This window comes from Scyliorhinus canicula, chromosome 2 (genome assembly GCF_902713615.1).
Source record: "Scyliorhinus canicula chromosome 2, sScyCan1.1, whole genome shotgun sequence".
Classification (NCBI taxonomy): domain Eukaryota; kingdom Metazoa; phylum Chordata; class Chondrichthyes; order Carcharhiniformes; family Scyliorhinidae; genus Scyliorhinus; species Scyliorhinus canicula.
The window spans coordinates 36,877,096-36,904,634 of NC_052147.1; the positions used below are offsets into that span (position 1 = coordinate 36,877,096).

The 27,539-nt window shown below is 48.9% G+C and overlaps 1 protein-coding gene and 1 long non-coding RNA gene across 3 annotated transcripts in view; one reads left to right on the plus strand and one right to left on the minus strand.

The window, feature by feature from the left end:
- Positions 1-1,163: 1,163 nt before the first annotated feature.
- LOC119952671 lies at positions 1,164-4,654 on the minus strand. The gene is made up of 2 exons (XR_005457891.1): positions 3,898-4,654; positions 1,164-2,718 (listed from the first exon to the last, which is right to left on the minus strand). It is a non-coding gene; the product is annotated as an uncharacterized LOC119952671 (long non-coding RNA).
- Positions 4,655-4,694: 40 nt separating this feature from the next.
- The window catches only part of fancm (FA complementation group M), a 174,282-nt gene continuing 151,437 nt past the window's right edge, over positions 4,695-27,539 (plus strand). The window contains exons 1-3 of one of the 2 annotated variants that reach the window (XR_005457892.1): positions 4,695-5,416; positions 13,100-13,272; positions 13,369-13,446. Coding sequence is in view for 1 of the 2 variants with exons in the window: in XM_038776320.1 (XP_038632248.1) it covers positions 4,852-5,416; positions 13,100-13,272; positions 13,369-13,446 (816 nt within the window). In the remaining variant the exon portion in view is untranslated. The remainder of the gene's footprint in view (positions 5,417-13,099; positions 13,273-13,368; positions 13,447-27,539) is intronic. The other variant, XM_038776320.1, reaches the window with a different exon arrangement.

Consider the following 27,539-nt stretch of genomic DNA (forward strand, 5'->3'; position numbering starts at 1 on the left):
TGCACTTATTTCAATTAAAGATACTAGTTTTGGGTGACATAACATGTGCTTGCCATGAATTTGGACCTTCTTTCAGTGACAGCACCATGGGATTGGATCCTCGAACTGTGGGATGGAAGACAGCAGGAAGTACTGTTGGGCAGCAGTGTGTGGAGGTTGGTTAAAGGCAAGAGGGACTGCTGATATGGTCGGTGTGTGTGGGCTGAGAGGTGTTGGTGGCTGGGGTGAGGAAAGGATTTTGCAGGGGGGCAGCCAGCCAGTAGAGCGAACGGACAGAAGGTTAGCTGTGGGTCGTATAATATCATCCAGGTCTGTAAAGGAGGGTGTAATACCGTTCAGGTGTGTGAAGGGTAGGTGGTGTAAATTCGTTTGGGTGTGTGATGTTGGAGGGGGTTGTAATGTCATCCAGACATGAAGGGGTGGGGAACGTCCAGCTGAATGATCTCACAGATTGGCGTTGGGGGGAATCACCTCTGACTCCACAAGGAAGAACTCAATGAGCTTGTTAGGAGAGAATGGTCAAGGTTTGGGGGGCAGAGGGAGCTAGTAGGGTGGAAGGGTGAGAGTGCACCGTGTCAGGTGGAAGGGTGGCGAGGTTAGTTAGTTGGGAGGTGGACACAGACCTGGGATGGTGGGCAAGAGGAGGTCGGGCAGGTCAATGTGGATGGGTACAAAGCCAACGTGAACGTTCACCTGGACTTTTTCAAAGTAAAAACGTGTTGAGGTTGGAGGGTGATTGTGGGAAGGTCGAATATAATTCTGGGGGGGGACGGGAAATCGTACCAGAGTAGAGAAAAAAGCTGACAACGACATGCGGTCAAATCAAAAGTAAGCAGAGCCTTGTGCTGGATGGGTTGAGACGATGCATGGGAGTTGGGACAGTGGGTGGACAGAGATGCAGTTAATCTCAAATGGATAACTGAAAGGGAACCCCAATGGGCAATATTTAATATGCAGGGAATCTGGTTTATATGAGTTTGACAGATGAAGGCTCAGTGTGCATGGGAGTGTTTTTGCATACAGTTCACAAAGGATCTGCCACGTATCCTTCTCCCTGCAAACTCACCCGAGGGACCAGGTAGGCACAATACAGGTGTTGGGGATGTGGGGGCAAGTGCACTAAGCCTTTGAATCACACTGAAAAAAGACAGTAGACATGCAGCTGTGAAAAGTGATGTTTACAGGAAGTAGGATTGTGAAAATCATGTGTTCTCCTGTGAACCAGTTCTGATCAAATTTTCTTATTTCCTGAGGCCTTATCTTCTTCTCGGTGCTCCTCTGATATCTGGAGCATGGGTAGAGGCAACCTTGCGACTAGTTTGCCCTGTTGCTGTTGCAGTTTTTGGAAATTATCCTCTGGAGAGCCCCGATTTCCTTTGGCTGTCCTGTGGGCCAACAGCTCCTTTTGCAGTGATAGAGGATGAAGCTGAAGAGGCCACAGGCAAAGGGGATTTGGACAGAGCAGAGATGCCCGAATGAATAACCCAGGGGTGTCCGGCTCCCATCCTCCTCCTGGAGGGTGCCAACGGCCTGGCTTGACTCTTGATCAGAAAGGGAACCTGGAGGGAGGTTGAGGTGATACGTCCCCAGCAATGGAGTCTGTGTGCATCTCCAGCAAAAACTGGGCGTTCTGTTGGACCAGGTTCTCTATGGCATCCCCCACCATTGACGTGGTGACCTTGATGAACACACATGTGGGCATCACATCATAATATAATAATAATCTTTGCCGCAAGAAGGCTTATCTTAACATTGTAATGGAATTCTTTACTGCAGAGAGCTGTAGAGCATGGGTTATTAAGTGGGTTCAAGGTTGAGTGAGACAGATTTTTAATCAGTAAGGGAATCAAGGGTTATGGGAACAAAGCAAGAAAGTGGAGTTGAAGATTATATCAGATCAGCCATGATGTCACTGGATCGTGGAGCAACTCGATGAGCTGAATGACCTACGCCTGCTCCTGCGTCTCTTGTGGAGTCTCTTGCTGACTCTTCACTATTAGTTGGAAGGCTAATTCCAGAGACTCGTCATCAGATTTGGAGCTCACGGATGCCTCGTCCCCAGCAGTTGATTGTCGGTAAGCTTGGCTGACCAGGTCGCCTCCTGTGACAAACACATGTCCATGTAGTGACACCATATCCTAAGCTAGAAGATGTGTTTGTGTCCCTGGACTGGTGGAGGGTGCAGGTGTTGCCTTTATAAGTGAGCGTCTTTCCTCTTGTTCTCGGTGCTGGCTTCTCCCTCACTAGGGCTTGTGCTGAGGCCTGACATGGAATCCTCATCCTTGGCCTCTTCCTTATGGCTTTGGTAAATGAGAGAGTGCAAGTGACAGCATGAGATGCCTCCAAGATGGAGACACATTTGACCATCAGGTCTTTTTCCCCCTTGGATGGCTCCTTAACCAGAAAACAGTTGAGGCCAAAATGCTGTTTTCAACTTTGGACGAAGGTATCAAAGGAAATGGGGGGGGGGGGGGGATCAGGATATTGAGTTGGATGATCAGCTATGATCATAATGATTGGCAGAGCAGGCTCATAGGGCCAAATGGCCTCCTCCTGCCCATATTATCTGTTTCTACATTACTGGGTGAATGCTCAAGTCCAAGGTCCTCATTGCCAACTGCCAGGTCCTGCTGTGTCTGCCAACTGAGTTACCCTCTCTTCGAGCTCTGTCAGATGTTCTCTCGACTTCTCTCGTTCTTGCCGATTATGCCTCATCCCCTGTTCAAAGGCAATAAAAAAGATGGGTTTGCGATGAGTTGCATCGATTTGAATATTGCAAATTGGTTCAATTCTCATACTTCCACTTGTAAGATTGTTACCACTGGACAGTCAAGTCCTGGATTGGACCTCGGCTCAATAGATCGTATTTTTTTTTGTTTAGGGACACAGATGAACAGAATCACAGGACTGCCAACAAAAGAATCAGACATTTATTAAACAAGAAAAGATTAACTATAATACAATACTTCTTCACCCTTTACAGATATATACAAAATTGCAAGGTAACACATGATATTCTAATGTTCTCAGTGCCCTCCATATTGCTTTTCAAATTGTGAGCCAACTGGTCTCACTGGAACTCTGACTTCCACATGAGTGTTTCCAAATTCCAAACTCCACTCTTGAAGAACATGGTTGGAATCCACATCCAAACAAAGCTTTCTGTTGAAAGCCTTCACCAAGGATCCACCTCCAGGACTTCAATCTCTCCTTTCAATATTCCTCTGCCTTGGATTGCCATATGCATTCAAGCTTCCACACGATCTCTCTGGTACCCAGCCATGCTAACAGATCACTAGTGCTTCATATGCTGTATTAAGAGGTCACTAAATGTTTGATTGTCTAATTCTCACCTAGCTAACTGTTTCTTTAATTCAGAGTACTTTTTCTGCGAATTCTTCTGAACAGGACCTTGTTCTATGTTCCTTTGACTCAACTGCCTTTCTGAGACATTCGTTTGGCTCTAGCTTAAAATTAACTCAAAGTTCTATCTGTCCTCAGGTAGCCCTTGGTTGCAAAGGAACAGCCTAATTTTCCTTTAATCCCTATTTGCTTTCACGTCATAAACCCTTATTGCTAGGGCGGCACAGTGGCACAGTTTAACACTGCTGCCTCACGGCACTGAGGACACAGGTTCGATCCCGGCCCCAGGTCACTGTCTGTGTGGAGTTTGCACAGTCTCCCCATGTCTGCATGGGTCTCAGCCCCACAACCCAAAATACGTGCAGGGTAGGTGGACCGGCCATGCTAAATTGCGCCTTGATTGGAAAACAAATTGGGTACTCAATTTGAAAAAAAAATTACAGTATTGCCATACATGCCAACCTGAAGTCATTTAGCCTTTCAAATACAGAAACACAATAACATCCACAAATACAAAGATAGATTGAAAACCACCTTGTCCTGACAGGATATACACTGTTGTGTGGCAGGGCACAACTGCACTACACGTTGTCTCGAAGGGTTGTGAGCCAGCTCACTGAAGTGCTAAGCCCATCCACATGCACGAAAAAGGCTCTGACAGGTTTGTGATTTGCAGAGGTTGCTGGTGCCCTCTGCATACAAGTCCAATTCCCACCCATTCCCCGCCCCCTTCTACACAGCGTTGGCTGATGTTGAAGAGTAAAGGAGGCACAGGGGCCACTCCACCGCAGAGTGGATGCACTGGCAGTAAGGCAGAATTATGCCATTGTCACTAAGGCCCATGCTCCCTGGCATGTTGGTTGCGGTTTATGCGAGCAGCTGGGGTTACCCCTGGTGGGAACGAATGAAGCCACCTGCGCCCTCGCAGGATCGGTTTCCCTTCTCAGCCGCCTCCCCCACTTCCAGACATCTCCGCGTTTGCACAGACAGGGAGGATGTCCGGCTGCGACCGGGTACGACGGGGCGCCTATCCACATAATTAAGGACGCCGGGGACAGATGGTACCGCGCGGTTTCCCCCATCAGCCGGAAACGTTCACGCCCCGGGAATAGGTGCTCTTCTCAACGAGGCCCGGAGAGACTTGGCGAAAAGTCAGGCCCAAGTGAGAGGGCCACCTTGTCCAGCGGGAGGCAACCCGAGCAACAGAAGTGGATGGACTCCTGGACGTCAGACAGATGCGCCGAACTCTCGACGTCACACAGATGCGCCGAACTCTCGACGTCACACAGATGCGCCGAACTCTAGACGTCAGACAGATGCGCCGAACTCTAGACGTCACACAGATGCGCCGAACTCTAGACGTCACACAGATGCGCCAGATTCAAATGCTGGGCTGAGCGCCGGCCAACAAAACCAATATTCAAGCATCGGAACCGGCGTGAGACTAAGACTAAACCATGCCGCCCGACCCGCAGCAGTAAGGGGTTTATGGAAGTTTCTCGAATGAGCGGCGGGCGCCAGAGGACCTTGTTCCAGAGCTGGGGCGGCAAAGCGCCGGGATCCCAGTCCCAGGGCGGGAGGAGCGCTGAGATCGGGCCTGCGGGTCGCCCGGCCCAGACCAGGCGGGAGGAAGCCCCGGTACCGGCGGATGGCTTCCTGGACGGCGAGGATGACGACGTGCTGCTGGTGGCGGTGTTTGAGGCTGAGCGGGACCTGGTTGGCCCTAGGCCGGCCTCACACAGCCAGCCGCCCGCCACCCTCCCTGGCTTCGACCTGTCTTCTGGCGACGTGTGGATTTACCCCAGCAACTACCCGACCCGTACATACCAGTACGACATTGCCCGGGCGGCCCTCTTCCACAACACGCTGGTGTGTCTGCCCACCGGCCTGGGCAAGACGTTCATCGCGGCCGTGGTCATGTACAACTTCTACCGCTGGTATCCCTCGGGCAAAATCGTGTTCATGGCGCCGACCAAACCCTTAGTCGCTCAGCAGATCGAAGCTTGTTACAATGTGATGGGCATCCCGCAGGATCACATGGCAGAGATGACAGGTAACTGATTTGTCAGATGGTGTTTAAACTGTAGGAACCCGCAATGGATTCCACAAGAGCAGGAAAGCTCTGGGTCAGCAAATCTCCATGAAGGCTTGGTACAGGTGTTGCATTTGCACCCAGTTTCTATGAGTTAGTTAGCGTTGTCCAATATATTAAGCAATAACCATATCTTTAAATCTTTTCAAGAGAGATTTGCGATTAAAGATGGGAACTTTAGATTCCTTTCTTATTAGACATTACTTGCCCATCTTCCTTTTCTCCTCAACTGCTTGAATGTGATGTCGCCGTCCAAATACATGACTATCTTTCCCCAGCTTCCTGTTTGAACTCTCCAACAGGAGGAATCTGGCCCTACAATAGAACTAATAAAATCTTCACCAAAGTAATAAACGATTTCCTCTGTAACTGGAAACACCAAGTACCAGAGACATAATAGGACAGTATTAATTCCCAGCATTGTCCTCTCTCTACTGCTAGTCATGGAATTTACAGTGCAGAAGGAGGCCATTTGGCCCATCGAGTCTGCACCAGCCCATGGAAAGAGCACCCTAGCCAAGCCCACACCTCCACCCTATCCCATCTAACCTTTTTTGGACACTAAGGGCAATTTAGCATGGCCAATCCACCTAACCTGCACATCTTTGGACTGTGGGAGGAAAGCGGAGCACCCGGAGGAAACCCATGCAAACACTGGGAGAACAGGCAGACTTCGCACAGACAGTGACCCAAGCCGGGAATCGAACCTGGGTCCCTGGAGCTGTGAAGCAACTGTGCCAACCACTGTGCTGCCCTGCATAAACCTGGTTATTAGGGTTAAATTTTACATAGTTGGGGCCAGTGGATTGTAGGTTTCAAATGTGGTAAGAGTGACTGTCGTTGACATTAAGGCCGTATTTGACCCAGTGTGGTATGGAGACCTCGTAAAATTGAAGTCATTTTGGGTCTGGAGAAACTCTTCACTGGTTGGACTCCATAGCAATAGGATTGTTGTTGTTGAAAGTTATTTATCTGAGACTCTGGATCCAACCACCTTCAGCTGCTTCATCAACTTTCACTCCATCATAAAAAAAACAAAGAACAAAGAAAATTACAGCACAGGAACAGTCCCTTCGGCCCTCCCAGCCTGTGCTGAAAAGGGCAGAAGCAGATAATTGTAGAGTGTTCTGCACCATTTGCAACTCCTCAGCTAATGAAGAAATCAATATCCATGCAGCAAGGCCTGGACAACATGCAAGTTGGGGCTGATAAGTGACATGTAATATTGTGCCGCACAAAGGCAAGATAATGACCAGCTCTAACAAAAGACTATCTGACTGACCTACCCTGCAGCTTCATCAACATTCAAGAAACTTGATGCCAAATTAGTAAGCTTGATTGGCACTGCATCCACCACCTTTAACCATTCTCTCCCTCTGGCACATAGGCAGTAATGTGTGCCATTTACAAAATGCACTGCAGCAACTAGTCAAGGCACTTTTTGACACCACCTTCCAAACCGTTGACCTCTACCACATGGAAACACCAACTCTTTTTTCTTTTAATAAACATTTTATTGAGGTATTTTTGGTTTTACAAAAACAAAATCCCCCCCCCCCCCCTTCTGCTGACGTTTAAGTTTCTGCAAAGAAGTCGATGAACGGTTGCTACCTCCGGGCGAACCATAACATTGACCCCCTCAAGGCGAACTTGATTTTCTCCAAGCAGAGAAAGCTAGCCATCTCAGATAGCCAGGCCTCCCGACTTCGGGGGCTAATAATCCAAGCTAATAATATCTGCCTCCGGGCCACCAGGGAAGCAAAGACCAGAACATCTGCCTCTTTCTCCTGGATTCCCAGATCTTCCGACACCCCGAAAATTGCCACCTCCGGACTCGTTGTCACTCTTGTTTTTAATACCATGGACATGACATCTACAAACCCCTGTCAGAATCTCCTGAGCTTTGGGCGTGTCCAAAACATATGGATGTGGTTCACTGGCACCCCCCCGCACACCTTGCGCAAATATCTTCTACCCCAAGAACTTGCTCATACGGGCCACTGTCATGTGAGCCCGGTGAACAACCTTAAACTGTATCAGGCTGAGCCTGGCTCTTGCTGTGGAGCGTTGACTCTACGCCCAGAGACCATCCTCTATCTCTCCTCCCAACTCCTCCTTCCACTTGCACTTCAGCTCCTCAGTCTGCGTGTGCTCTGAGCCCACGAGCTCCTTATAGGTACCGGAGACCTTCCCTTCTCCCACCCACACTCTGGAAACTACCCTATCCTGAATCTTCCTTGGTGATAGGAGTGGGAAGGTTGAGACCTGTCTACGTAGGAAGTCTCGCACCTACCGATACCTACATTTATTTCCCCTTGCCAATCCAAATTTCCCCATCAGCTCCCTCAAGCTAGGAAAGCTCCCTTCTATAAACATATCCCCCATCCTCTCAATTCCTGCCTTCTGCCATCTCTGAAACTCCCTGTCCATCCTTCCCGGGGCAAACCGGTGGTTAGTGCAGATTGGAGACCAGACCGATGCTCCCTCTGCTCCCACATGCTTCCTCCATTGCCCCCAGACTCTCAGGATTGCCACTACCACGGGGCTGGTGGAGTACCGTGCCGGCAGGAACGGTAGAGGCCCCCAAACTGGTGCCCTTACATGATGCTGCCTCCATACACTCCCATGCCACCCTCCCCCCAGCACCCACTTCCTGATCATAGCTATATCCGCAGCCCAATAATAGTTACTGAAGTTTGGCAGTGCCAGCCCGCCGTCTCCCTGGCTCCGTTCAATCATCCCCATTTTTACTCGCAAAGTTTTGCCCGCCCATACAAAGCCTGTGATAACTTTGTTAACCCGTTTAAAAAAGGTCCGCGGAATAAAGATGGGGAGACACTGGAACACAAACAGGAATCTCGGAGGGACCGTCACCTTCACCGTCTGGACCCTCCAAGCTAGTGACAACGGGAGCGCATCCCACCTCCGAAAATCATCCTTCATTTGGTCCACCAGACGGACCAGATAAAGTCTGTGCACCTGTTCCCATTCCCACACCACTTGGATGCCTAGATACCTACAACTCCCACCCACCCCACCACTTTAAACGGTAGTTCCCCAATCCTCTCTCCTGTCCCCTTGCCTGGATCACAAACATCTCGCTTTTCCACATATTTAGTTTGTACACCGAAAACCGGCCTAATTCCCCCAGAATCCTCATAATTTCTTCCATCCCCTCTGCTAGGTCCGAGTCATACGGGAGCAGGTCGTCTGCATAAAGTGAGACTCTGTGTTCCACCTCTCTTCCCCCCCCCCCCCCCCCCCCCCCCCCCACACACACACCGCTAATCCCGTCCAGCCCCTTGATGCTTTCAGCACAACTGCTAGCGGCTCAATAGAGAGTGGGGAGAGGGGGCACCCTGTTTTGTTCCCCCGGTGTAGCCCAAAATAGTCCGATGTCGTCCTATTCTTCCGCACGCTCGCCACAGGAGCCTGTTCCAGCAACCTGACCCAGTCAATAAAGCCCTGCCCAAATCCGAACAGACCCCACAGATATTCCCATTCTACTTGATCAACAGCCTTCTCTGTGTCCATTGTGACCACTACCGCCACCTCCCTACCTTCTGGGGGCATCGTGATCGCATTTCCTCAACCGCCCGCACACCACCACGTCCGCTAAATGCCCCATGTCTAACCTCCAGTACAGGCGCTGATTACTATCTTTACTAACCTGTAGGTCAACCCAGTGCGGGGCATGGTCTGAGATTGTGATCGCCGAGTACCTTGTGTCCACCACGCCCAACAGTAGAACCCTGCTCAGAATAAAGAAATCGATCCAGGAGTACACTTGATGCACGTGTGATTAGAAGGAGAACTCCTTTACTCTTGGCTGCCCAAATCTTCATGGGTCCACCCCCCCATCTGCTCCATGAACCCTTTTAGCTCCTTAGCCATTGCTGGCACCCTGCCTGTTTTTGAGCTTGACCGGTCTAAACCAGGGTCAATAACTGTGTTAAAGTCCCCTCCCATGACCAGTTTATGCAAATCCAGGTCCGGTATCTTCCCCAGCATCCTCTTTATAAACTCCACATTGTCCCAATTTGGTGCATACACATTTACTAATACCACTTGCACTCCTTCCAGTTTCCCACTGACCATAATGTACCGGCCTCCCCCATCCAAAACTATTCTTCCTGCCTCAAACACCACTCACTTGTTGATCAGGATCGTGACCCCTCTGGTCTTATAGTCCAGTCCCGAGTGAAAAACCTGTCCGACCCAACCTTTCCTTAACATAATCTGGTCAGCTACTTTAAGGTGTGTCTCCTGCAGCATTATCACATCCGCTTTCAGTCCTCTCCTGCAGCATTATCACATCCGCTTTCAGTCCTCTCCTGCAGCATTATCACATCCGCTTTCAGTCCTCTCAAATGCGCGAACACGCGTGCCCTCTTCACTGGCCCATTGAGCCCTCTTACATTCCAGGTGATCAGTCTAGTTGGGGGGGTTCATCACCCCCCCCCCACTTCGCCGATCAGCCATTCCCTCTCTTGAGCCAGTCGTCAGCCCCCACCCCATGCCTCCACCGGCCCGCCCCAGAGGCAGCCTCCGCCCCCGATCTCCTCACTGTCCCTCAGCAAAAGTCCCTTCCTCGTCAGCAGAACATTTCTCCCCCCTGCTCTCCCTAGTAACAGCACAAAATAAATCAGCCCCTTTGATAAGCCTAACATCTGCTCAACCCCCACTACGCTTCCGTAAGATAACCCGCCCAGCTAATCTGGTGGCTCTCATCCCTGGCGCCAGACAATCTCCCACCTATTTCCCCCCCACCCGCTCATACATACATATTCAAATGAAAAACAATCCCAAAACAATTGTCCCACAGAGATTAAAAAATACAAGTTGAACACATAATTTAAAAAAGGATCAAACGAAAGATCCAGCATCTGAACAAACACACCTTCATCCCCCAACAGTGCAAATGCGAACTTTACCTTACTCAGCTCTGCAGCTGGTCCCAGATCCATGCAGCAGGCATAACAAATAACGTCCGAAAAAGCAAGAAACCTTTTTTTAAAGAAAAATCCCATAAACATTGCATCAAAGTTCTCAATCCGACACCAGTCCTTTCCTTTTCGCGAAGTCCGGCGCTTCCTCAGGCGACTTGAAATAGCAATGTTGCTCCCCGTGTGTGACCCAGAGATGGGCTGGATATAACAGCCCGAACTTCACCTTTTTCTTGAAAAGGGTCGACCTGATCTGGTTAAACCCCGCTCTGCTCCTGGCCACCTCTGCACTCGGGTCTTGATAGATCCGCAGGATGCGGTTGTCCCATTTGCAGCTCCGTGTCTGCTTGGCCCACTGTAAAATGTGCTCCTTATTCAGGAATCTGTGGAATCTCACCACTATTGCCCTTGGGGGGGGGGGGGGGGGGGGGGTCCTCACATTTATGGCTTCCTCACATTTGTGGCTTCCTCGCAAACGCTCTGTGAGCCCTGTCCACCTGTCCCCACCCCCCAGCAGCTTCTCGAACCGCTATGTATGTCCCTTCGGACCCCTCCGGGAGTCCAACGATCCTCAAGCTCTGCCGGCGGGACCTATTCTCTAGGTCCTCCACCTTCTCTGGAAGCCTTTTCTGCTGGCCTCTTAGCATCCCCAACTCCACCGCTGTTCGATGTTCCTCCTGGTTAACCAGCGCCTTCTCTACTTTCTGGATCGCCCGATCTTGGGCATCGAATCTAAGTTCCAGCTGCGAAATTGCCTCTTTAATGGGGTTCAAGCAGTCCTGCTTCTGCTTGGCAAAGCCATCCTAGGTCACTTGCATCAACTGCTCCGTTGACCGCTGGGATGACAAGCCAGAGGTCCAGTCCTCCGCCATGCTTCCTCCCGGTGCTACTTTAGCCCAAGCCTTCTCTGTCCTTCTGTTTCTGCCTTTACGAGCACTTCTAGTCCTCCTCCCCATGCACCGATGTGGGAATTTAGTTCACAATTGCCTCTGTCATCAATTTTTCAACTCAAGTCCGGTAAAAAATCGGGGGAAAAGGTCCAAAAGTCGGACCCGAGCAGTAGCCACCAAATGTGATACATACTCCTTCATAGCCGCCACTGGAAGTCGGAAACACCAACTGTTAACAAGTTCCCCCCGAAGCTGCAGACAATACTGAAGTGAAAATATATTGACATTCATTCACTGTTGCTGATTCAAACCAGGCAGAAATGGCCATATCCCATGGATGAGTTCGAGAAAAAGTGGGTTTGATAATTTCAATTTCTGTGAGGGAAATTTATTTTGTGAAAAAACATTTTATATAAAGTAAAATATGCCCAATTGTTCAGTGCAAAGCCTCCATTTCTGTTCCTGCTGAAAATAAAGTCCCATTCGTGACCTTATCAGGCCAATGCAAGTATGCTGCAGATATTGTAAAGATATTCCTCACCCAACATATTATTTAACATAGGACCAAGTAAAATTAGCGAGACATGTTATAATAGTGTGAGCTGAGCAGATTTCTTCATCCTTGAACAATAGTAATAATCGACAAAGTTCAAAATACATGGCCAAAAATAAGTGGATTGCATGTACTTAGAGGACTCAATGTTTGTTACTAATTCTGGGTTTTATTGGGTTTGACACACATTTCAGAATTATCGATTGGAAGCTGCTACAATTATTATGTGTTTATTTAAATATAAATTTAGAGTACTCAATTAAATTTTTCCAATTAAGGGGCAATTTTGCGTGGCCAATCCACCTACTCTGCACATTTTTGTGTTGTGCGGGCGAAACCCACGCAAACACGGGGAGAATGTGTAAACTCCACACGGACAGTGACCCAGAGCCGGGATCGAACCTGGGACCTTGGTGCCATGAGGCTGCAGTGCTAACCACTGCGCCGCCGAGCTGCCCTACAATTATTATGTTTTAGTAGGATTTGAAAATCATAGGTTTTACATGTCAGCTTATTTTGGCTGCTGTAATGTGATTATTTATTAACATTCTTTTTTTTTTAAATTTAGCGTACCCAAATATTTTTTTCCAATTTAGTCTGGCTAATCTACCTACTCTGCACATCTTTGGGTTTGTGGGGGTGAGACCTACGCAGACATGGGGAGAATGTGCAAACTCCACACAGACAGTTACCAGAATTTATAAACATTCTTGCAACTTATATCTTCTGACGGTTGAGAAATAAGTTTCCTGGTTTCCCTTTTTTAGAGATTCTTTTGCACCGTATCTTGGTTTGAGGGGGCAACAAATGATCTATTCCAAGATAGTGTCACTTTTTAAAATGTAAGTTTATTCTGATAAATATCCCAATCTTTGCGTGGCCATGACATCTTTACTGTCAAGAGCAGAGAACTGGGTAATTAGTTATCGGTGTTCTATAGCTGGCTATTGGGAGATATTAGATCCTGTCATTCAGAATTCTCCGTCCCGATATCTTTTTCTCTTCTCGCTCACGAGGAGATTTTACAACCTCTGCTTAGCATTCTGAGTTTGTGTGTTTCAGAACTGAGCAGAATGAGAATCCAACCTACATTTGGAGTTTCTTTTTGTTGGTTACCGAATACACAGTGCCAACATAATGCCCTAAAAATGTCATTTTTATTTAGAATCCATCTAGGTATCTCCCTCTGTTCCTTTTTCATAAAATTGCATGAACTAAAATTGATATCGGGCTGAGCATTCAATAACTTTTGCAGGACAAACACAGGCAGTGAATCGCCAGAATATTTGGAATGCCAAACGAGTTGTCTTCCTCACACCGCAGGTTATGATGAATGACCTTTCTCGTGAAGCTTGCCCAGCTGCTGATGTGAAGTGTTTGGTTGTGGATGAAGCTCACAAGGCATTAGGGAATCATGCTTACTGCCAGGTATGGTACTACAAAGGCTGTGCATGTAGCTTCATCATATTGTGTGGACTAACGGCTTGTGATTTATCGTTTTATAATTTCCTCTTTCTCTTGAAGGTTGTTCGGGAGCTATGTAATTATACACTTCAGTTCCGTGTTCTGGCTTTGACTGCAACTCCGGGCAGTGATACAAAGGTTAGTTACTCATACACCTTTCACATCTTGATTTTAAAGTTCATTTTTCATTTTCTGAAGACTGGGTTGTTGCAATGTGCAAAGGCATTAAACGTAGAAGAAAAATATTGAAGTTACACTTCAGGCTGGAGGGTGTCCACGTGCTTGACTTGGAGTCCTTGTGGTTTTTGTACTATAAAGCACTGATTGGATTTGACATTTTGCTCTGTGCTAAAGGAAATCATTAAAATGGTTCTTCTTGCTATTTGTTATTGGAATACAAGTGAAGTACAAAATCTCTTTGCAAGCAACATTTGACGACAAATGTCATCAGAGGGATTCTGATGGAGTCAAAAGCACTGCATTATAAATAAATGCATTAGCATTTAACTTGTCATTTTTAAAATCTTTCTTCCTGTTGCACATTAGATTGGAATTCTGGGATTTCTTGAATCAATCTTGATGTGTTGCTTTATTCAGCTACACGATTAATGCCACATTGGTATCCCCAATGCTTGCCTTCATCGGACGGTGTATTGAGTACAAGAGTCGGCAGGTCATGTTACAGTTGTATCGGACTTTGGTTAGGCCACATTTGGAATACCGCGTGCAGTTCTGGTCGCCACATTACCAGAAGGATGTGGATGCCTTAGAGAGGGTGCAGAGGAGGTTCACCAGGATGTTGCCTGGTATGGAGGGTGCTAGCTATGAAGGAAGGTTGAGTAGATTAGGACTGTTTTCGTTGGAAAGACGGAGGTTGAGGGAGGCCTGATTGAGGTCTACAGAATTATGAGAGGTATGGACAGGGTGGATAGCAACAAGCTTTTTCCAAGAGTGGAGGTGACAATTACAAGGGGTCACGATTTCAAGGTGAGAGGGGGAAAGTTTAAGGGAGATGTGCGTGGAAAGTTTTTTACGCAGAGGGTGGTAGGTGCCTGGAACGCTTTACCAGAGGAGGTGATAGAGGCGGGTACGATGGCATCATTTAAGATGCACCTGGACAGATATATGAATGGGCGGGGAACAGAGGGAAGTAGATCCTTGGAAAATAGGTGACAGGTTTAGATAAAGGATCTGGATCGGCGCAGGCTGGGAGGGCCGAAGGGCCTGTTCCTGTGCTGTAATTTTCTTTGTTCTTTCTTTGTTAGGATCTTGGCTTTTGTTTTAGCCATGTTGGTTCTAGAAGGAAAAGCTTCCAGCCATTTCATGAAAATGTCAATTACCACCAACACATACTTAAAACCATTCCTGCAGGGGGGGGTAGGGGACCTACATAATCAATCTGCAAATTCGTCCAGGGGCCATTAACAGGGCGGGTGTGTCTGAGCTGACTTTACCTCGCATACCTGTCTGGATTGTTCTGGACGCAAATCAAACAATTTTCAATGTAATGCGCCAAATTAGATTTTAAATCATGCCACCAACAGAGAGGTCTGAGGTGGGCAAGGGTTGCATCTATCCCTTGGTGTCCATGGTTGTTATGGATTTGGCAGATAATTTGGTTTCTATCCTGGGTGGGGACCACATAAATACCATCTTTTAGAATTATGTCGTCGTGTGTCGTTAAAGTGTTTCTGTACTTATCATAGGGGGCTGGGAAGTTACCTTTTAAAGCTTCCCTGAGTTTTTCGTCTTCCTTTTGGGCTTGAGCCAAATCTTGAATATTGGTCTGAGACCTGGACCGCGTGTACTGGGGCACTCTCGGGGGGATTCCAAAAGTGACCATGTCTGGAACCTGCCTTTGCTAGGGCGTCTGCCTCGACGTTACCGGGGGGGGGGGGGGGGGGGGGGGGGGGGGGACAATGGTGGCTCTGAACTTTAATGATTTCGTATTTACGATCTTTAGCTGTCCTGAGAATATGCTGGAGTAATGGGGCTGAGGGTAGGGGCTTTCCATCCACGGAAACAAAACCTCTAGATTCCCACAGGGGTAGGAATTCCGTTAAACTATTGCAGACATATAGGCTGTCGGAGTATATGTCGGCTGGGGTCGGGAACGAGCCGGGGTGCTCAACAATATATGCTATGGCTGCTAATTCTGCTGCCTACGAACCTAGATGTCCAGGCAATTTCAATATTTCCTCTAACATGCGTTCCTGTGCGTCCTCTACATAAATGCCACAACCAGTGATTCGTTTACCGTTTAAAACTGTGGAGGGGCCATCCACATAAATCTTAAGAGGTGCATCTGTGTCTGTGGGCTGGGGTCTCTGGGGTTTAGAGCCTGGTTTCGGGGGAGCTGATTTGGGTACAAAGGGTCCTGTATTGTGCCTGATGGAAATGATCTCACACTCATGTGGGGTGCCTGCGTACTGTAAATTATCTGCGAGAAACGTGTGTGTCTTAGTCCGTTTAACCATAATGTCCCGTCCATGTAAGGGTAGGGTCCATCGTGCTGCGCAAATTTGGCTGACTGTGCCGTCCTTTAGTCTACCGTCTAGTAGAAGTTAGGTTGGGGTGTGCTCTGTTAAAATGGTTACGGGATTGAGTCCTGTTATGTACGCAAAGTACTGAACAGCCCAAAAAATGCAAGCACGTGCCTTTCGCAGGCAGAAAATTCTTGCTCTACTGGACCGAGAACTCGTGAAGCGTATCTAACGGGGCCGAAACAATTGTGTCTTTCCTGGAGGAGCAGGGCTGAAAGGGTTCGTTCGGTGGTTGCAACCTCAATTGCGTATGGGGGAGTGGATCTGGGACCTGTAATGCGGGAGCTGTGCTGAGGGCTCGTTTTAATGCATCCACGGCGTCCATGTACTGTGGAAGCCATTCCCATGAGTCTTGCTTTTTCAGGAGTTCGTAAAGAAGGGCTGCCTTTGTGGCAAAACCGTCTATGTGGTTCCTGCAATAGCCAACCAGTCCTAGAAATGACCGAACGGCTGTGACATTATGGGGCAAGGGTAATTTAACAATGGAGTCGATGCGTTTCTGCTCGATCTCGCCTTTGCCATGGGTGATTACTGTGCCTAAATAAATGACCTTTTCTTGGAAAATCTGGGCCTTTTTGGGGTTAACTTTACATCTGATTTCGTGAAGGAGTCCTAATAATTTGGAGAGAAGCGAAATGTGCTCTTCCTTAGTGTCCATTTGTAGAAGTAAGTAATCTAAATCCTGGATGAGGCAATCGGGCCGAGAAAATTTAGCTAATCCATTTGCTAGCTGTCGGTGGAAAGTGGAGGGGGAGTTGTGGAAGCCTTGTGGTAGGCACATCCACGTGTATTGCTGTCCCTGGAAGATAAAAGCAAATTTGTATTGGCATGCTTTATCCAATATAGTGGACCAAAAGCCATTGCTGATGTCCAAAACCGAGAAAATTTTTGACTCGGGTCCCTGTTTTAACATTGTCTCGGGACTCGTGGATACGGTGGGGGCTGCTACTGGGTTACTTTGTTTAGTTCTCTATAATCGATGGTCAATCGCCATGAGCCATCGGGTTTCCTGACGGGCCAAATTGGGGCATTGTTAGTTGAGGCTACTGAACAAAGAACGCCTTGGTCAAGTAAACTCTGGATGACCTTTGCAATTTCTCCCTCTGCTTGTTGGGGAAGACCGTACAGTATTTGGGGCCTGGTGTCGGGTCCTGTAATGTTGACTAAACCTGCTATCTTACCGTAGTCGTGCTTGTGCTGGGCAAGAGAAGCTTTGTGTCTCTGCAAAACGTCTCTAAAGTCTTTGTCCTGACTGATGGTTCGTGTATCGAACCAGAAGTTCCCTCTGCGCTAATCCTGTGTGCGTAGTCTCCAACTGTGAGCGTGGCGGGGGCTCGTGCTGCCTTTGCCTTTTTCCACACACATTTATTGGCGGGGTCGAACGAAAGATTAAAGCCTATCCCCAAAAGGTGTTCGGCTGTCTGGGGTAGATCGACTAGAACAACGGGGTGTTTGGTTTTAATGTTGCCCATCTGAATGCCCACAGGGGCTGTAATGTGTCCCTGCTGCAAGTGTCCTGTGAAGCCGCTGAGGGTAATGGTGCCTGTGGTGGGCCATGTATCCCGTTGGAACATTGTGGAGGAATTTAGCGTGGTACGGGACCCTCCTGTGTCCCAAAGAAATTCTACGGGGTGTCCCCGACTTTGCCTGCTACTACCGGTCTTCCGGACTTGTCCCAAAGGGTGTCGCAGACCCAAATTGGGGAGTCCGAACACGGTCAGTCGGTGCGTTCATGTCTGCGTTCTCGGAACAGGCGCTAACACTATGAATGGGCCTGGCTCTATTCTTATTTAGGGTATTTGCCTGCTGGTTTCGCTGCTGTTTCTGGGGGGCATTGCACTCTTGGGCGTAATGTCCTCACTGTCCGCAATTTGTGGGATTTATGCTGCTGTGGGCTGTTTCTTCCCTCGTTTACACATGTGGGGTTTTGATGTGTCCTGACTGGATGCATGTTAGCATCAGCCTGCTCTGCATCTGCTTTTCCGTATTCTGTCTTTCCCTGAAGGGACTGTTCCCAAGCTCGGGGTAATCTCTTTCAAACCTATTTATCATTGTGTGTATCGTCTGAGGGGTCATAATTGGCGCAAGCTCTGTCCTGCTTCGGTCGCGTGGGAGACTAGGATTCCAGTTCATTTGGCCATAATCTCTGGTGTCAAATGGGCGCGGACTAACTCTCCAAATACTGCTGTGAAATGAGTCCAAAGGCATCCAGCAAACGCTGTTGGGTGCTCAGTCTTTTTCTGCCTACATTTATTGAGGCCTTCTAAAAGATCTCCCTTATTGTAGCCGATCGCATCTAGGATCGCTTGGAGGGTGCCTCCCCCCTACATTTTGTGTGTCGGGAAGGGCTGCCATGACTGAGGGGTCGAGGCTCAAAACTGTGAGCTTAACTTGCTCTTTTTTGTCCAGGCCGTACATGGTCACCTGTTGTTTAACCTTTGCAAAATAATGGTGCGGGTCCGATGTGGGTTGGAACGGTGTTATTTTGTCACACGCATCCCTTAAATGGGTGACGGTTAATGGGGTAGTGTACAGAAAATCGGGGTCTCTGTTTGTTGTGGTGTGGTGACAGGGTTCATGGGATTGTGCTCTACCTGTGCAGTCAGGGATGGGGGTGCTTTTCTTTTCTGAGGTTTATCCTGAGTACATGTTCCATGTACATAGCGATGGGCAGTTTCATTTAACTCCTGCCAATCGGGGCCATTTTCCTGATCTAGCTGGGGTCCGAATGTACCTTAGAAACCATTTTGTACTGAGAGCAGGGATTGCAGGTCTGCAATTTGCTTTTGGCATTTGGCATGGTCTACCGAACACTGCCTTTGTTCCATCGTGGAACTGTAGGGTGCTCGTAGGCCTGCTTTAAAATCCTGACATTGCTTCTTTAATTGCTCAACTTGAAGTACTGTTTCTTCTCGTACCAACACCGCGCGTTGCATGTCTTGGTAGTCCTTATATTGTGACTGAAAGCTGCTTAGGTGAGCGAGACAAGATTGGTGTGCCCGTTTTACATCAGCCATCTCCTTGTCCTTCGCAGCTAACTGCTCTCTAAGTTGCCTGTTAACTTTCTCGCACTCGCTAACGTCTCCCTCACTATTCTTCTCTCTGTCCTGATTCTCTCTGCAGAGCGTCTTCATGATATCCTCTGTGCCTCGCAATTGTGCCAAGCAGGACACGATTGCCATCGGATTACGAACTTTTCCTAATTTTTCTTATGAATCTTGGTCAGGTTCTCCCACCAAGTATGCCCTATACTTCTGGGACCTGATTCCTTATTTGCACAAAATTCGCTCCAAAGGGGCCATCCTTTCCCTTTTAGATATTTCCGAATTTCTTCTTCCCATATGGGACACTGCCCTGCTCTATTGGTCGCTGCGACCTCGAATTCCTGGTGGTTCATAAGGCGTTCCATTGCCTTCATTGCTATTTTCCGGTCTACAAAACTCCCGTCAGTTGGCCAAGGACGGAAATGTTGCATGGAGCAAGATGGTGAATTGAAATGGCAAGCGGCAGGGAGGCCGAGACCATACTTGCGGATTGAGTGATGATGTTATGCAAAGCAGTCACCCAGTCAGTGTTTAGTCTCCCCAGTGTAAAGGAAAGTGCATTGTGAGCAACGAATACAGTGAACAAAATTGAGGAAGGTGTAATTGTAACGCTGCTTCACCTGAAAGGAGTGTTTGGGGTCTTGGATGGTGAGGAGGGAAGGGGGACAGACGTCACCTGCGATTGCATGGGAAGGTGCCATGGGAAGGCACGAGGTGTTGGGGGTGATGGAGGAGTTGACCAGGATGTCATGGACAAAGCAATCCCGACGGAATGTTGACGGGGAGGTGAGGGGAAGATGTGTTTGTGGTGGCATCATGCTGGAGTTGGTGGAAATGGTGAAGGATAATCCTTTGAATGTGGAGGCGCGTGGGGGGGGGGGGGGGGGCGTGAAAAGAGAAGAGGAGGGAACCCTATTATGAAAATCGCTTATTGTCACGAGTAGGCTTCAATGAAGTTACTGTGAAAAGCCCCTAGTCGCCACATTCCGGCGCTTGTTCGGGGAGGCTGTTACGGGAATCGAACAGTGCTGCTGGCCTGCCTTGGTCTGCTTTCAAAGCCAGCGATTTAGCCCAGTGTGCTAAACAGCCCCTATTATGGTTCTTGGAAAGAGGGGGAAGGCGGGGAGGGCAGAATTGAGGGAGATGAGTCGGATACGGTTGAAGGCCTTGTCAACCATAGTGGTGGGAAACCTCGGCTCAGACATGTAAGAAGGACCATTAATCCTATTGATTTGCTAAAAACAGCATCCCAGAAAAGCTAGGTTTAAAACAGAACAACTAGCTGTAGCAAATCTTGACAGGCTTTGTAGCTGGCTGTGTGAGATCCATGAATGAGAAGCACTAGCATGGGTATTATTTTATGCGAGCAGATGGAATGAAATTGTTAGCTGCAGGAACATTAGAAGATTGGGTGGCTCATCAAGCTTATCCCGAGCCATCATGATGTAAATAATGACTTCTGATGTAACCTCCCACTTATCGGCATGTATTCTCCTGAGGTGAAAACTAATTAACCAAAAAGCTCTGGGGCTATTTAGGGGGTATAAATCTGGTAAATATCTCTCCAAATTCTACTGATAATCGAACTGAGTTCCAGGAGATTGTCCTCACCAAGGACATGTATAGAATTGTACATGTCCAATGACTTATTTACCATGTCTAGTTTAGCCATCCACTACCAGATTGGAGTGGATCACTTAAAACAGCATTGAGTCCTGCTCTCATCTGCTAATTGCTCACTATTCCAGGATCACATGGAATTAATGATAACCCTGACTCTAGGCTTTAGAGAAGCATAGGATTAAGGGCAATTTGATTGAGGTTTATAAGATGATTATGTATTTAAAAAAAATAAATTTAGAGTGTGCGATTCTTCTTTTTTTCCAATTTAGGAGCAATTTAGCGTGGCCAATCTACCTACCCTGCACATCTTGGTGTTTGTGGGGGTGAGACCCGTGCAGACATGGGGAGAATGTGCAAACTCCAGACGACCAGTGACCCGGGGCCGGGAACGAATCCGGGTCCTCGCCGCTTTGAGGCAGCGGTGCTAACCACTGCACCACCGTGCCACCCAAGATGATTATAAAAGGAGGCGGATTCTTTTTTTTGGCTCCACATGGACAGTGACCCAGGGCCGGGGGGGCTGGGTGAGAGTTAATGGAGGTTTTGCTGAAGTATTTGGATGTTGATAATGGGCATGTGGCTATGGGGAGTTGTTGGGGTTTGTTGTACATGTTCGCATTTCTTTGTTCTTGTTTGGAATAAGTGTTTCGAAAGTTGGGTTGGGTGGGGAGGGGGGGCTCAATGTTATGAGGGGATTTGTTTTTTATGCTGTAACTGTTATGGGAAATATATAGCTCCCTGTTGGATTTTAAGGATTTTGCATACTTTGTCTTTTTTCTGAGTATTTTTCTTCACACTGGTTGGGGGCAGCCCTGCTAGTTGAAGACGAAGCTAATGGGAGTGGAGTGGTGGGGGTAACTGCAGCTCATTATACTGGTTTGGTTTTAGATAATGAGCTATGTGTTTTTGCCCTGTTTGGGGTTAGGCTTTGTAGAAATAGGGTTTAGTGGTGTTTGTCCGCCTTCCTGTCCTTTGTATGTACATTTGGGTCAGGTACTGTGTTTGGGGGGGGGGGGGGTTGTGTGTGTGCAGGGATAACTACAGATTTCTCTTTGTTTTGTCTTGTTGGTGGTTTGGTATTCATCTTGGGTAGATCTGGTGCCTGTACTCTCTAAGTAGATGTTGGATAACTCCTCTTGGTGGAAATGGCTGACTCCAGATCCAGGGGTGGGGGGAGGGCGTAGAGGCCCCCAATTGGGTTGGTCACCTGGAATGTCATAGAACTATAGAATTTACAGTGCAGAAGGAGGCCATTCGGCCCATTGAGTCTGCTCCGGCTCTTGGAACGAGCACTCTGCCCAAGGTCAACACCTCCACCCTATCCCCATAACCCAGTAACCCCACCCAACACTAAGGGCAATTTTGGACACGAAGGGCAATTTATCATGGCCAATCCACCTAACCTGCACATCTTTGGACTGTGGGAGGAAACCGGAGCAAACCCACGTACACACGGGGAGGATGTGCAGACACCGCACAGACAGTGACCCAAGCCGGAATCGAACCTGGGACCCTGGAGCTGTGAAGCAATTGTGCTAACCACTGTGCTACCGTGCTGAGGGGGTTGAGTGGCCCAGTGAAAAGGTTGAGGGTATTTGCTCACCTTAAAAAATTAGAATGCTGATGTAGGGCAGCAGGGTAGCATGGTGGTTAGCATAAATGCTTCACAGCTCCAGGGTCCCAGGTTCGATTCCCGGCTGGGTCACTGTCTGTGTGGAGTCTGCACGTCCTCCCCCTGTGTGCGTGGGTTTCCTCCGGGTGCTCCGGTTTCCTCCCACAGTCCAAAGATGTGCGGGTTAGGTGGATTGGCCATGCTAAATTGCCCGTAGTGTCCTAATAAAAGTAAGGTTAAGGGGGGGGTTGTTGGGTTACGGGTATAGGGTGGATACGTGGGTTTGAGTAGGGTGATCATGGCTCGGCACAACATTGAGGGCCAAAGGGCCTGTTCTGTGCTGTACTGTTCTATAATGTTTCTGCAGGAGATTCGTTGGCGGGTAAGGGACCAGACAAGGTGGAGAAGGGGTGGGTGGGTCAAGTATTTCACTCTTTTTTTTTTAGAATTAATTTTTATTGAAAAATTTTGAATTTATACAACAACATCAAACCATACTAAAATACCAACAATAACAATAATGACAACAATCATAAACCGTCGCCCCTCCTCAATGAACAACACAACATATTAACAACAACTTAAATTAACACAATGTTAAGTTACATAACCTTAGAGAAAAAAAATAGAAACTATAATAAGGAACCCTCTCCTGCCCCCCCCCCCCCCCCCCCCCCCCCCCCCGCCCTCCTTACCTATCTTTGAGCCAGGAAATCCAGAAAAGGCTGCCACCGTTTATAGAACCCTTGTACTGATCCTCTCAGGGCAAATTTGATCCTCTCCAATTTTATAAATCCCGCCATGTCACTGATCCAGGTCTCCACACTTGGGGGCCTCGCATTCTTCCACTGGGGGCTACTAGGGACGCAAAGGCCAGGACACTGGCCTCTTTCGCCTCCTGCACTCCCGGCTCCACCGCAACTCCGAAAATCGCGAGTCCCCACCCTGGTTTGACCCTGGATCCAACCACCCTCGAAACCGTCCCCGCCACCCCCTTCCAGAATTCTTCCAGTGCTGGGCATGCCCAGAACATATGGGCATGATTCGCTGGACTCCCCGAACATCTGGTGCACCTGTCCTCACCCCCAAAGAACCTACTCATCCTAGTCCCGGACATGTGGGCCCGGTGCAGCACCTTAAATTGGATGAGACTAAGAGTTGACTCTCTCCAAGGCATCCGCCCAAGTCCCGTCCTCTATCTGCTCCCCAAGTTCCCCCTCCCATTTAGCCTTCAGCTCCTCCACTGACGACTCCTCCACCTCCTGCATTACCTTATAGATGTCAGACACCTTTCCCTCTCCGACCCACCCCCCCCGAAAGCACTCTGTCCATCGCCCCCCGCGAGGGCAGCAAAGGGAATCCCTCTACCTGTCGCCTAGCAAACGCCTTTACCTGCAAGTATTTGAACACGTTCCCTAGGGGAAGCCCAAATTTATCTTCCAGTTCCCCCAGGCCCGCAAACCTCCCGCCAATAAACAGGTCCCTCAATTTACTGATGCCCACCCTTTGCCACCCCCTAAATCCCCCATCCTTGTTCCCCGGGATGAACCGATGATTGCCACCCAATGGAGCCTCCATCGAGCCCCCTGTTTCCCCCCATTCCGTCTCCACTGTCCCCAGATTCTTAGGGTCGCCGCCACCACCGGGCTCGTGGTATACCTCTTAGGGGAGAGCGGCAACGGCGCCGTTACCAGGGCACCCAGGCTTGTACCTCTACAAGACGCCATCTCCATTATTTTCCACGTCGCACCCCCCCCCCCCCCCCCCCCCCCCCCCATCACCCATTTACGCACCATTGACACATTGGCCACCCAATAGTACCCCAAAAGATTGGGCAGCGCCAGCCCGCCTCTATCCCTCCCTCGCTCCAGGAAAACGCTCTTCACTCTCGGAGTCCCATGTGTCCCACACAAAGCTCAAGATACTGCTAGTCACTTTCCTAAAGAAGGCCCTGGGGATGAAGATGGGCAGGCACTGAAAGAAAAACAAGAACCTCGGAAGCACCGTCATTTTGACGGACTGCACCCTCCCCGCCAACGACAATGGCAGCATGTCCCACCTCCTGAACTCCTCCTCCATCTGATCTACAAGCCTGGTGAAATTATGTTTGTGAAGAGTCCCCCAGTCCCTGGCCACCTGCACCCCCAGGTACCTAAAACTCTCCCCTGCCCGCCTAAGAGGGAGCCTACCAATTTCTTCCTCCTGGTCGCCAGGGTGCACCACAAACACCTCACTCTTGCCTAAATTTAGTTTATAGCCTGAAAAGGCCCCAAACTCAGCTAGCAACTCCATCACCCCCGGCATCCCTCCCACCAGGTCCGCCACATACAGTAACAGGTCATCGGCATACAATGACACCCTATGTTCCTCCCCACCTCGCACCAAACCTCTCCACCTCTCTGAATCCCTCAACGCCATCGCCAGCGGCTCGATTGCCAATGCAAACAACAAGGGGGACAGGGGCAACCCTGCCTGGTCCCTCGGTAAAGCCGGAAGTACTCCGACCTCCTCCCATTCGTGGCCACGCACGCCATCGGGGCCTCATATAGCAGCCTCACCCATCTAATAAACCCTTCACCAAATCCAAACCTCCCCAACACCTCCCATAATTACCCCCACTCCACTCTATCGAAGGCCGTCTCAGCATCCAGCGCCACCACTATCTCTGCCTCCCCCTCAATCGCCGGCATCATGATGACATTCAACAATCTCCGCACATTTGTGTTCAGCTGCCTTCCCTTCACATACCCTGTCTGGTCCTCGTGTACAACCCCTGACACACAGTCCTCTATCCTGGTGGCCAGGATTTTTGCCAGCACCTTGGCATCTACGTTGAGGGGAGATATGGGCCTGTATGAACTGCACTGCTGGGGGTCTTTGTCCCTCTTTAAGATTACGAGATCAGCGCCCGCGACATCATCGGGGGCAAAGTCCCCCCTTCCCACGCTTCGTTAAGTGTCCGCACCAGCAAGGGGCCCACTAGGTCCACAAACTTTTTATAAAATTCCACCGGGAGCCCATCCGGTCCCGGTGCCTTCCCTGACGACATCTGCCCGATCCCCTTAACTAGCTCCTCCAGCTCAATCGGCGCACCCAACCCCTCCACCTGCTCCTCCTGCACCTTCGGGAAAGAAAGCCCGTCGAGGAACCTCTCCATTCCCCTCCTCTCCCCCGTTGGCTCCGACCGGTACAGTTCCCCGTAAAAGTCCTTGAAGCCCTCATTCACCTCTACCCACTTCTGCACCACATTCCCACTCTTGTCTCTCACTCCAGCAATTTCCTTAGCCGCATCCCGCTTGCGGAGCTGATGAGCCAGCATCCTACTCGTCTTTTCATCATGTTCGTACACTGCCCCTTGTGCCTTCCTTCACTGTGCCTTCGCCTTTCTAGTGGTCAGCAAATCAAATTTAGCCTGCAGGCTGCGCCTCTCCCCCAACAGTCCCTCCTCTGGTGCCTCTGCGTACCTCCTGTCTATCTCCAGCATCTTTCCCACCAGTCTATCCCTCTCACTCCTCTCGCTCCTCTCCCTGTTTGCCCGGATGGCTATCAGCTCCCCACGAATCACTGCCTTCAGGGCTTCCCAGACCACCCCCACATGAACCTCCCCCGTATCATTCACCTCGAGGTACCCCTCAATACTTGCCCGGACCCTCCTACACACCTCCTCCGCCAACAACCCCACATCCAACTGCCACAACGGGCGCTGGTCCCGCACCTCCCCCATCTCCAACTCTATCCAATGCGGAGCGTGGTCCGAGATTGCAATGGCCGAATGCTCGGCCTCCTCCACTCTCTGAATCAGTCCCCTACTCACCACGAAGAAGTCTATCCGAGAGTAGACCCTATGTACGTGGGAGAAGAAAGAGTACTCCCGTGCCCTCGGCCTCACACACCTCCATGGATCCACCCCACCCATCTGGTCCATAAACCCTTCTCAGTACCTTGGCCGCCGCCGGCCTCCTACCCGTCCTAGAGCTGGACCGATCCAGTGAAGGATCCAACACCGTATTGAAGTCCCCCCCCCATGATCAGACCTCCCGCCTCTAGATCTGGGACCCGTCCCAACATACGCCTCATAAGTATTTCACTCATGGTTAGCACTGTGGCCTCACGGCACCGAGGTCCCAGGTTCGATCCCGGCTCTGGGTCACTGTCCGTGTGGGGTTTACACATTCTCCCTGTGTGTGCGTGGGTTTCACCTCCACAACCCAAAAATGTGCAAGCTAGGTGGATTGCCCACGCTAAATTGCCCCTTATTTGGAAAAAAATGAATTGGGTACTCTCAATTTAAAAAAAAAAGTATTTCACTCATGCTTTGATGGTAGAGGCCCTGGGTGGCGTGGCAATTCTGAACAATATATTTGCCCCCATATGGAACACTGCCACCCCAGTACTTTCTCAATCTTGGCAGCCCAAAAATAAAACAACAAATTGGGTAATGCTAAACCACCCAACTATTCATCGCTCTGTAATTTGAGAGATGTCGGATACCTTTCGTATCCTATGGCTGTCCATGTTGTTTCACAGCCATGTGAGGCCACGGTGATGTAGACACAGCCTGTTCCCACAGTAAATTAAATAAATGCCCAACTAATCGGTTTTGGTGGTAGTTCATGTGTAGATATTTCTCAGGCCAGCAGAAGAACTTTCTGATCTCCAAATGGTACCATGAAATATTTTATGTCCATTTAGGAGTTGGGCTGGACTTCAGGTAAACTTATGCTGCTTTGGAGTATACGCCTAGACTGTGTTCTCTAATGTGGAATGAGACTTGAATGCCAACTTTCTGTCTATGGACAGCTACCAAATGAGTCCTATTGACACTATAGCTAGAGAATGCTGAAAATACAAGAGTAAAACAAAATTCCAGTCCCGAACCGACACATCTCAATCTTGACTGGGTTAGGAGTAGTATCGTGTTAGGCAGTGCAGATGATTTTACCCTTGTCCAACTGTTCAGATTCCCCTGCATGAATACATCAACCAGTAGTGCCATTGGGCTACTCTAGTATTTGTACATAAAAGATATTTGAATGTCAAAACTGAACAAGCGGTAGTATTTCTTATTTATAATTGCTCGAGACATCTTTGCATCTTATGGTAGTGAGCAGGTATTGCTATTAACCTCCAAGCCTCAACCCTACCATCAATATCTTAAATCGAATTGAAACTTCTGTAAAGAGTACTTTGTACCATATCATTTTGAGTAATTTTATTCACAATAGCAGATACGTAGTTATGCAACACCTTTAAATATGCTGAGGCATAAAACAACATTTCGGAGGGCTAACCAATTGCCTAATGAATTCAGTTTTAATATGGTCTTATTGGAGAAGATGAAAAATAGAAGGTAAGCATTCTGGAGCGAATCCCAGAATGTGGAGTTGTTTATGTTCCTCTAAACTAGGG